A 12,072-nucleotide genomic window follows, 5' to 3' on the forward strand; every position below is an offset into this window, starting at 1 on the left:
CAATGAAATAAGTTCATCAAAGTCAAGCACTCCTACTACCAGTCCAATGGCTGCTCTTGGCTTTCCAATGAATTCTGTATCATATGGCAAGATACAGTACTCTATAAAATTTTACTCTATGATGCCAACTTCAGTATTTGGAACTTGCCTTCAACCTTAAACTATCTCTGTATTTCAAGGTCCATGGAATTATTTTGGGTTTGGCTTCATCATTATTCATCACATCCCTCCACTTATAAAATCTGACCCTTTCTCCTTTCCGTATCTAGCCTAGAAATTCAATGCTAGGTTTCTTAGCAGTAATAGCTCATTTATTCTCACTCAATAAATATGAAGACCTTTTGCCTGTCTTTTTTCACAATGTATACGTATTTCTTTTTAATGTTTCTTTCTTCTTTTTTTTCTTTGTAGCCTTTATTTCTCTTTTCTTTCTGCACCCCCCCTTGCTAAACTGTAAGCCAGTCTACTGGCTTTCAATAACCACTTACCTATTGCTGACCCCTTAGTCAGGGCTCTCTAGTTAAAATGAAAACAATTTAAGTAATGTGCACCATGATGTATTCCTTAATTTGAGGGAACCTCCCATTAAATGCACTTCGGTAGCTAATGGAGCAATGTGGTGACTTCTATTAGCCAGGAATACAATGGCTATATCAGTCCTGGTAGACCTTTTAGAAAAGGGTACCCAAACTGTAACCCCAACCCCACTTATTTATCAAAAAGTGCCAACACTGCCATTAAACCTGAATACTGAGGTTTTAGTTTAGAAAAAAACAACTCATACATTAACATTTTTTTTGTCTCAAAACAAAAACAACACACATGCCATAGGTTCGCCACCACTGGGCTATAGCAAATACATAAGCAATGCCTCAAAAAAGTTCCTTACAGGACATACTTGTTTTAAAATATTAGCAAAAACTGCAGAATTATCTGAAACATAAGCATGCAAAAGCCTAGAATGTCAGATAAGGGGTCACAAAGATAAATTCTTCAATCATTGGGAAAACCACTAACATAAAATCTTGCTCTCAAATCATGAGATGAGCCCAGCCAATGTTAACTAAATGAAATTCCACTACTTTTTGAAACAGAGAATCTTCTTTGCTTTTGTTTTCAGTTGAGGATGTGTGAGAATGATGAGAACAGAATGTCCTGGAGGATAAAGAGAGGAAGTAATCACACAAATGGCTCTGACTCCAGGGTCCATTCTTGTATATGAAGGAAGATAACAGAGCAGAGTAGCAGCTGAATATGGAACATAGAAGATAAGGAAAAAGATCATCAGCTTCATAGCGCCTACGTGAGCTTCAGTTTGGGGATTCCAAATGCCAGTGGAGTTTCTCTCCATCCTCTGTACATGTCTCCTCAAGGAATGTATTAACAGAGATGCAGAAGTCACATTAAGGATAAACTGGAATAATGTGCTCAAGACTAAAGAGACCAACAAAGTCAAAATGCCTTCATTCAAGTCAAATAATGTGCCATTTCTCCCAGTCACAAATTTAGGGAAATGTGTTATCTGTCTGAGCACAAAATATAGGAGGGTGGTGATGGCAGAAATCAACATACAAGTCAGGAGAAGTCTGGTGATCTTTTGGGAAATAATCCGTTTCAGCAGGAGAAACACTGAGTTTTGGAAATTAGTAATCTTCACACAATATAAGCAGTTGAGCAAGGTCACAAACCAGAGACTGCTGGAGTCCAAAAACCTCCAAAACAACACAAAAAATGTGGAAAGGTAGACTGATCTTTCAGACTTTGAAGCAATGAAGTAGAAAAGGTTCAGTAGAAACAATCCCAGCATAAGAAACCTGCTGATGCACAAACTGAATAGTATCTTCTCAGAAGAAGAGATTCTATGACTTTTTACCCAGGTCTTATAAATGACCACTGTAATAAGCAGATTCATAATCATCCCTACAAAATTTAAAACAACTGAGGTAATAATAAAAAATAAGTAGACCACCTGAAGCATCTTCACTCATGGGGGATTCAGCAGTGGTCGTGTTGATGCTGGACCGGGAGAAATACTGAAATGTATAAGCAGGCACCAGTATCCAGCTAGGAAGCATGTCTCCTTTTGTATTTCTCCTCCACATGGCAAATAAGCCATGTGTGTTCTAAAAGCCAGCTGCTTTTACTGAGATGCAAATCTTCCAGGGATTGCATTACTGTTTCTTCATTCCTATTTCTTTTTACTTAGAAATGCCTGGTTACCATTGAACAAGCCTGGATGAACCTGGGAGTCTATTCTTCCCAAGAGCAGAGTGGGTAAAGCGAGTCATGGGAGGCTCCAAGAACTTCAAATCACAAAGCTCTAATCCAATATTGTGTCTGTTGCTGTTCTATAATAGCATAGAATATGGTGGAATCACAGAATATGGTGGAATTCCTCATGCCGCTCCTACCCACCCATTTTCCATTTACATATCCATAGATGACTTCTGTCTCCTTTGTAATTTGTTGATGCTGCAGCCATTTTCTCTAATTTTCATTCTGGCCATGCCAATGCCTCTTCTTTATCCCTTAGTACCTTCAGTGATTTATAATTATCTAGGACCTGATTCCATCTCACTTAATCTAATCCTTTCATGATAATTTCTTTGCATTTCTTCAGTAGCTATATACATAAACTGTACTATATTGTGTTGTTTTACACAGCAAAAGCAAAGGCCTTTCATATGTCTCCTTTATAAATCTATATCTATGCTTATATCACATGTGACTATTTTTCCTTAAACTCTATCAGTCAAAGTACTCTAGTAAAAGATACATATGCCTTAGTTATAATTTTTGGGACCAAACATCTGTAGTTTCATTACCTAATTTCTTTGTAATTGCTCAGATAGTAAAGGGTACAATATGTCTAGCAAATGATATTACGGAGAACCACAAATAAGTGCAAGAATGAGTATGGCCTCTCATCTATTCAAGAAGGTAGAAACCAAGCACCTTAAAACCAAGGTGCAATCCTGGATATGGCCAAATACATTTTTCAAAGTGACATCAAGATGAAGCACAATATATGAATAGACAGGAAGGAGCTAACATATGACAAAGAGGTCCCAAAGAAGACCTTTCAGACAAGATGGCAAGCCTGGGGGAAAAAACCTTAAGCTAGAGCTTAGGGGCTTACAGAAGATTTTTATATAAAACTAATGCTCAGGTCAGTTAAACAGGTAAACAGAATGAAATAAATAAATGGGGCCATCATTATCTGAGAAGCATTTTTTTTATGGCTGCCATAAAAGGAACTTAGTACTCTAATGGACATCTGGAAGGTCTCATGAACTACTGTCGTAAATTATATTGACTCATATGTTAAAGCTCCAACAATATACAAAAGAATAGATGTGTCTGGAGAAAACATGGGTTTTAGGATGTAACTGGACTCCAAATCCAAAGACAATTCATATGCTCATACTTTGCTTCAAGGTAGAATCTTAAAGGATTACCTAGCACAGTGCACAATGCTTGTAATTCTAGCTATTTAGTAAACTGAGGCAGGAAGATTGTAAATTCCAGCCCAGCAAAGGCAAATTAGTGAGATTTCAAAATAAATAAATAAATAAAATGAGGGCTGGAAAATGTATCTCAGGGAATAGGCTCAATCACACATACCTGGATACCTGGGGGGGTGGGGTACAAATCTTAAGGGGTTTACAAATGGAAACTAATTAATTGAAAGTAAAGATGGTATTGTTAAGACTTCTAAAAACCGGGCCTAAGACACGATCTTCCCCTGGGATCAGTGAGGAGCTTGCAGATTAGCCATGTCCCCTGATGGATTGAAAAGACCAAATCCTTTCCAAAATAGCTAGACTTCTCATCATTATGCCTCTAGCAACAGATAAACTCCTTGCCTCAGCAACTCATCCACCACCAGGCCCAAATCCCCACTCCCACACCCAACTTTCAGTCCACACACAGCTGAAGTCAGGTAATTAGATCTGATTATATTTCCTGGAGGTCACCTCCAAACTTCTCTGAAGCTGGGAATCTGGAATTGAGAGGGCACACCACATTTTGTCTCTAGGACCAAATGAGTTTTCATATCAGACTCCCTCAGAGAAAATTCTGCACCTTGCACTAACACTTCAGGAGCTAGTGAAATGAGCAGTAGATAGCTAATGATAGGCTAAATCAAACCTCTAGTGAAGTTTTATGTTTGTTTGATGAGAGGAAAATCCTAACACTTAAATCATTAGGCAGAATTGGGAGCTCAGGTTACGTTTAAAGAACCGAAAGGTCAGAGGTAGGAAGAGAAGTTGTCAAAATAACAAAAAGCAGGAAGAAGTTCCAGAGTGGGTGAGGGAGGCTGAGGTACAGAGCATGGGGTCAGGATGGACAAAGCAGATGTTGATCAAGACAACATGGATTTCCACAGTGAAACTTCCATGCTGAAAATTAGCAAAGATTTTTAATTAATTACAGAACTATGAGGTGGAGAGAAATACCAGTTATAGGATTCCTTTTACTTTTGAATTATAAATGAATCTTAATTATTCTTTAGTTTTCAGCAGTTAGTTTTTCTACAGGAAACTTTAAATTGAGTCAAAAATTAGGAATTTTCCTAGCAGCTTCAAGAGGCAAGCATCAACTTAAAAGACAACCAAAACACATTTGTACATTCCTATAATTTTAAAAATAAATGTTTATATCCCAGAAAAAAATCTAAAATTAATCTGGTTACATGAGACTAAATGTCAAGTAACAAGATGATCCTCCATGCTAGGTCAAAATACACCTCCCTTCACAAAACAACAAATACCAACAATCACTGTAATATTTATTGCTTATTCCATGTAGTATTCTAAGCATTATTCACATGCTAATTCATTCATTCCTTTTAACACCACTATACAAACAGGGTTACTAGTTCCACTTTACAAATTAGGAAAGCAACATCTAGAGATGGTAAGAACCTTCCTCAAGATTATGCAGTACGTAAGGGCCAGGACCAGAATTTTGAGCCTAGGCTGTTTGGATTTCAGGTCTATATTCTCAATTATAACTCCTGACACTTTAAAGTACTGCTGGCAAACATATGGAACACATACAGCGGCCAGCTGTTTGTTATCACTGAAAGCTCTAAAAGGTTCGCTATCACTGTTGAAAGCCACATTAGTCCTAGAAATTCACATTCAAAAGTGCTGTGTCTCTGTCACACTGAATGCGTTCAAAAGTTTAAAAACAATCATCTCATTGACCTGCAAAATTGTACAATGACAGGAAGTAAATCAATGCCTATGTATTTCTATTTAAAGAGTATCAATTAAGCTACAAACTACATATATTACAGGTGCTAAAACTGTAATTTCAAAAACAGATATGCATCTTGGTAGAAAGATAGGAGGGAGGAGAGATAAGAGGACAAACAGGCATATTTACTCTCTTGTCCAATCTAAAAATTTTTTTAAATCCTTTGGAAATTTACTTTAATAAAAAGATAATGAAATACCAGGGTCTTCATTTTCATCCCACTGCTTTCTTCATCCAATAATTGTTTTGTGAAGATTGCTATCTTGTGGCAATTGTTGTTGCTGCACAATCACTGTTAGTTGAAATAACAGCCTTCACTTAATTCAGCACTTGATACAACACACTGTGCTAAAATGATGGCACACATTGTTTTATGAATTTCTAATATGCTGCAAAGTTAATTTTATATTCCACATTTTAAAGTGAGAAAAGTCACCATCAGACAAGTAACTCATCTAAGGCCAAAAATCTTTAAAAGTTGACAATAACCAGAATTCAAATGTACATCTACATAACTGCAAAGCTTTTGATCTTTTCCTGAAGTCCACAACTCTATTTACATCAGTATTAAATTTGAAACTAATATACAGACTCATTATGTTAAGCTGATGGTTATTAAAATACAGCTCCAGATCTGTATTGTGAGCATTCTTACTACACTGACATTTCCCAAGACGGTTTTACTACTCCAAAACAATGCTTTAGAGAAAAGCTGTGGGAAATGGTACTTTTGCCTACAACTAGGTAGGACCAAGGGTGAAGAGGGCAATGTCTCTCTGCTATTGATGGGACAGAACTGGTGCCATGGGAGGAGCAGCAAGAGCCCTTAGTCTTGAGCCAGGCCAGGACTCCAGGGCTCCATCCCATGTCCTCTGCTAGTCTATGGGGAAAAGGATTCTGTAGATCCAGGATGCAGATGACCAGACTTACACGGCAACATTGCCAAAAATGACTGTTTCAGCTTTTTGTTGCCCAGAATTAGAATAAATGAGTGGGCAGCAGGATTCAACATTGTAATTACCTCACCAATCATCACAGACATCTTACGTTGGGGTACAAAACGACTGAATGAAAAAATTAAAAAGGAAATAAAGTAAAATAGGAAGAATAAGAGGAAGGAGAGGATGATTCTGATGGCCCTCTTGTGAGTCTCAGTGCCTCTATCTCTGGAATTGATGCCATTTTGCTCCATCTGTCGCATGTGCTTCCCTAAAGAGAAGAGGAGTAGAAAGTAGGAGATCAGACACACAACTAAGGGAGGGAGATTCCACAGAGTCCCAAGAACATGCATCAGATCATATTCATGTCTCTTCTCCCTGAAGTATTCAGTCATGTTTCCTTTGCTGTCAATTCCACTGAAGGAAAAATAGAGCTTAAATTCATTGATCAGAGACATGGTACGGACACAGGATAAGAGCAGTGCACTCAATAGCATCCATACAACCACCTTGGAAACTCTCCACTTTAGCCAGAGAAATATGGGGTGGGAGTAGTTGGCAATTTTCAAGCAATAGAGGACACCAAGGCAAGTGATAAACCAAATGTTCAGGTTGTTTACAAATGTCCAGAAAATATCAATAATTCGCATTAGTGTCCCCGAAACATGCAAGTGGAAAAAGAAAACTATTAAAACACCATCAATGAAGATAATCCATAACAAAATGATCCTGGAGAGGGCCAGGATGGTGATGACAAAGTCAGACAAAGAGATTCTCTTGCTCTTGAACCAGCTGCTGCCATTGACCAACTCAATGAAACCATTCCCCAGATTTCCAAGAATAAACTGTGCGACAATCAGGACCAGGAACACCCACTCAGCTAGTTCCAACATGTCAGCAATTAGCCAGCCTTGATCTTTATTCCTTCTGTTTAGGTGTGTTAGGTCCTTGCAGATTAGAATTTTTTTTTCAGAGAATCTGTCCTCTATCTGTTGCTTCACTGTACCTGTCTCATCTCTACCCAGTTTAGTCTGCCACATACCACAGTTTAGTGAATCTTCTCTGGCTATTTCAGGTCACTCTGTCCTCTTCCTAGTTGACATGGATTGTCATTTCTATGATCCTAAACTCAGCAGCTCTTTGTTAAAATGCAAATGAAGCAGTGTCTGGTGTCACATGGAGAAGGAAGACATGTGAGTCAGAAAGAATATGGGGAAGATGTGGACTCAATTTCAATGAAAGTAGGATCGGAGCCAACAAGAACAGAAATGTGAGTGGAACCAAAGAGGCACAGGATCACTCTGAAGAGTGAGAATTCTTGTTCCTCAGGAGGGAGGACTCAAGAGACATACCCAGAAAAGGGGAAATACCAGAATTTCACCAGCAGGCACTTTCCATCACCCAGGTAAAAAGCACTTTAAATAAAGGTCAGTAATACTGGTCCTGGATTAGATCTAAAAGACCTGTCCGTTGGAGTGTTGTCTCAAAGTTCTTTATTACTGAGCCACAACATTAGAAATTCATAACTATTTGAATATCTGAATAATGAAATTCATCATATAAGTTATTCAAAATATGAGTTTTTAGGTATATGACCACTGTATTAATTAATCAGTAGCTCAGGCTGATAAAGATTATGCAGATTTATCCAATAAAAAAGGATTATTCACCTAAAAAATGCCTTACAAATTCTGACCACAATTGACAATAATATGATGCATTATTACCCCTTCTCAGTAAAGCCCTTTACTATTTGTAGTTGAGTGGTACTCAGTTTTCTATCCAAGAGTATATTTCACAAAATTGATTTTAAAAACATGAATCAGTTGTGATGAATGCTGTTTGAAAATGTTGTTTGAAGGATGGAGAAGGAAATCAATGCCAACAAGATATAGAGTAGGGAGATCAATAACATTACCAATGACAGATCGAGGGATATATTTTTAAGTCTCTTCAAAAAGACTTCACACAGTAGCAGACCATAAATGTGAAAGAATGAAATACAGTCTCATCTAGGTAGATGCTAAAAATCTCTAATGTGAACCAAGTGAGCCTCAGGAGTTACAACACTACATTGTGTATGATTTGATTACAGAGAACTGCAGAGTACCTAGGCATAAACACTGTCCTCACTAATCACTCTCAGTTTTATTAAGGCAATTTTACAACCTGGCCCAAGTGCTTCATGAACTCTGTGCTGCAGAATTAGAATAAGGTCGGTTTCCAGAAGTCTCTGGGAGTCCAGTAATAAGAATGTATTCCAGTGGCAGGCCTATCCCACAAACTACCTTTGTCTCTATTCATTTTTCCATAGAATTGTTACCTCAATTCTATGGATTAAGATTTATTAAATTTTCTACCTTTGCAACTCCTTAAGAGAAGAAATATAATAATAACATTCTTCTATCTATATATTATTCAAAGAGGAGGTTTAGAATACACAGCAAATCAGAATACATTTCACACACAATTTCATATTTGACCATAGTTTTTACTAATCTTATTTTTACCCCTTCTACTCAAACTTATCATGTTCAAAACAAGCCTGTTAAATTACATCCCCCTTTAAAAAACACATCATTTCTCTTTCTCCCTTAATCTTCCCCCTTTCAGAAAACAGCAACATTATTCAGTTCCTAAAATCAGGCACTAAGAATACACTTGATTTTTTTCCCTTTCCCATTACCCCATATCCACTCAACAATGACTTACACATCTTAACTACAAAATATATCTTGAATTTTACATTTCAATTGCATACATTCTAGCCTAAATTGCCATTTTTTTCTCATTTATACTATTTTATAACCACCCTTTTTTGCCACTTCTACCCTTTTTTCTAACAATATATCCTCAATTTAGGCATAAGAGTGATGTTCTTAATCTGTCAGTCCAGTCATTTCATTCCATTACTTAAAATACTTCAATGGCCTCTCATGCCACTACCATAAAATATAATCTCCTTACATTACAGTATGTAGTAAAAATGTTTGGGTATCATCTTGTTATGCACCAAGATTCAAAGCGAATTTTACAGTATCACATGGTTTATGTTAAAGAACAAACTTTGAGTAAAAGGAAACTTACATCAGCAATAGAATGAAGACAGGGTTCTTCCTTGCCCTATCATTACACACAGAGATTAGGGTGCTGTTTGGTTACCTCCCTGGCCCAAATGCTTCTGTGTATTAAAAATGTATCCCATCCTACCTGTTGTTCTCCCTTTTTAAAAAGTGAAAGCAATCATGTCAATAGGAAAACAAAGAATCTCCTCATGGCCAGAAACTCTTAGATTTGGAAAGCTGGTTGTTACAAGAGTTCTCTGGAAATGACAATTGATCAACATCTGAGACAGGGTCTATAATTATTCCCATCTTCTATGAGAAAGAAAGTCAGAATGAGATTATAACACAGCTAGTAAATAGCAGGGCTGGGATTCCAGCCCTTTCAGAATCCTTGTCTTAAACCAAAGACCTTGGAGATTGCCTACTGATGTTGCCTTATTGAAAACAAAGGGAAATGGGGGCCTTGAGCAGTATTAACTCGGGGCAAAATCTTAGATCTCTTTTTCGTATGTCACACTGCTTCCTCTTCTCTGGCTCCTGATAATTTTTTCCACCTCTCAAATCAGGGAACACTACTGAAAGCAACAAGTGTTTTCATGGAAACCTAAACCCTCTGGGTCCAATATTCAACCTCTAATGTTACTCACTTACTCAGTTAATAATGCTCTCATGGTAAACTGGAAAAACTCTAAAAGAAAATAGCCAGAATACTCACATCCTTGTACTATCAATGATATTAGCTATGTGACGCTAGCAAATTTCTTGAACTTTCTGACCCTCTGTTTCAAAATAAACAGAGACCAGATGATCAAGGGATGGTTTAAGAGCTTGGATTCTACAATCAGAGCTGGAGTTGAGTATGATTGCCAGAGCTCATTAGTTAATGTGAATTAAAGTATCTCCCTAAACCTCAATTTGTTCATCTAGAAAATGACCATGATAATGAGCACTTATTTCATAGAATCACTACAATGATTATATAAGACAGGTCCTATAAAAATATAAAATTCTAGCCAGGCATGGTGGCACACGCCTGTAGTCCCAGCACTCGGGAGGCTGAGGCAGGAGGATCACTGTGAGTTCGAGATCAGCCTGGGCTACATAGTGAGTTCCAGGTCAGTCTCAACTACATAGTGAGACCCTGTCTCAAAACACCAAAAAATAAATAAAATAAAATGCAGAAGTGTTCTTCAAATGTTAGCTACATGTCACTACATATTACCTATAAGTACAATATTATGAAAACTTATACTTAATATTTAACTTGTCAAGGAAGAAAATCAAAATAGAGTAACATTGGTTTAACATAAATTGGGAGGCATAGTTAAATCTGGCTTCAGAAAGGTCCACTGAAGTTCTGAACTAAGCTGCAGACACACATGCTCACCTTCATCCCCATGCAAGCTAACCTCTGGACTGCAGCAAATGCAGCTTCCTGAAACACTGTAACAATCTGTACAAGAGACTCCCTTTACCTGAACTACCTCAACACTGAGACTGCACCCTCTCCCTTGCTTGTAAACCAACTTATTTGACAGTACCAACCATAATTTCTGAGTAAAATATGATGTAGTTTCCAACTACCTTGTGACTTTTTAAAGCTATACTGTTGCCATTTTGTAAAACCACTGAGTACACTTCCAAGATTGAATCTATTTTCCCAGACTGCAATCTTAATTGGCCTCATATTAGTGTAATTTTCTTTATTCTCAACTAGGTTGAGGTTATTTTTCATTCAACAATACATGTAAAAAAGGCCAGGGATTTAGCTCAGTGGCACTGCGCCACTGAGTTCAATTCCCTATCAAAAAACAAAAAACAATACATATAAGAAATACATGTAACATATACCTAAGGAATAAAGCAAATGAATACTTAGAACTCCACTACCCAAATTAAGAAAACATCACCTGTTATCACAGCTTTTACTTGTGTGCTTATTCCCATTTCCTGTCTTCTTTCTTCCAACTCTTCCAAGGTAATTCATCATGAATCATTTATTTTTCTCACTTTAAAATATATGGGCTTATCTGTATACATATTTACCTCTACTTGATATTTTAATCTTTATAAAAAAATAACATAAAGACTTTCTGCAATATGACTGTCTCTGTTTATATGTTATCTGTTAATATGCTCTTCCTTTACAGAGTTGCATAATATTCCAGTGTGAGCATTTATTTATCCGTTCCGTTGAGTTTTTGGGTTTCCAGTTTCATATTATTGGGGATATAGCTCAGTGGTAGAGCATTAGACTATAGTTTCATATTATTATGTACACTGCTATGAATACCCTAAGACATGTTCCATGAGTTCCATTAGCAAGGATTAATTAACTATAAGGTGTACCGTAAAACTGGAATAACTAAGTGAAGGTTCAACGTTATAACGCCAGAGGGATGGAATTTATTCTACCCTCTCCAGAGTGTTTCCATTACCTTGAATTTTATCAAATATGTTGAAATTTACCAATCTAGAGGGTTTACACTGAAATCTCGGGGTTTGGTTTGCATTTCCTTATTAATGAGGTCAGTATCTCTATCATATTTTACATGTCCTCTGTGAAATGCCTGTTTTTGAACAGTCTTCAATCTTTTTTCTAGTTTGTAGTTTACTTTTTACATTAATCTAGATAATCATTATATTACTGCAAATGTCTTAATTTGTGACTTTTTTGCTTTATGGTGACTTTTGATAAACAAATGTTGCTCTTAACAGTCAAATTTTTCATTTTATTTAAATAAAAGTTCAATGTCCCCAATCCTAAAAGGGTTGTCCTTTACATTCTCACATTTAAATTTTGC

The 12,072-nt window shown here is 36.9% G+C and overlaps 2 protein-coding genes across 2 annotated transcripts; both read right to left on the reverse strand.

The window, feature by feature from the left end:
• Positions 1-1,067: 1,067 nt before the first annotated feature.
• On the reverse strand, positions 1,068-2,224 carry Tas2r4 (taste 2 receptor member 4). The gene has a single exon (XM_010631642.2). The coding sequence runs from the start codon at positions 1,976-1,978 to the stop codon at positions 1,079-1,081; it is 900 nt and encodes a 299-aa protein (XP_010629944.1). The 5' UTR covers positions 1,979-2,224; the 3' UTR covers positions 1,068-1,078.
• Positions 2,225-5,989: 3,765 nt separating this feature from the next.
• On the reverse strand, positions 5,990-7,096 carry Tas2r3 (taste 2 receptor member 3). The gene has a single exon (XM_010631643.2). The coding sequence runs from the start codon at positions 7,094-7,096 to the stop codon at positions 6,146-6,148; it is 951 nt and encodes a 316-aa protein (XP_010629945.1). The 3' UTR covers positions 5,990-6,145.
• Positions 7,097-12,072: the final 4,976 nt, after the last annotated feature.

This window comes from Fukomys damarensis, unplaced genomic scaffold, assembly GCF_012274545.1.
Source record: "Fukomys damarensis isolate Sample0158 unplaced genomic scaffold, DMR_v1.0_HiC HiC_scaffold_16, whole genome shotgun sequence".
NCBI classification, from domain to species: Eukaryota; Metazoa; Chordata; class Mammalia; order Rodentia; family Bathyergidae; genus Fukomys; species Fukomys damarensis.

Coding starts and splice junctions, on each gene's coding strand:
- Tas2r3 (XM_010631643.2), bottom strand. CDS start 7,096: ATGTTGGAACTAGCTGAGTGGGTGTTCCTGGTCCTGATTGTCGCACAG.
- Tas2r4 (XM_010631642.2), bottom strand. CDS start 1,978: ATGCTTCAGGTGGTCTACTTATTTTTTATTATTACCTCAGTTGTTTTA.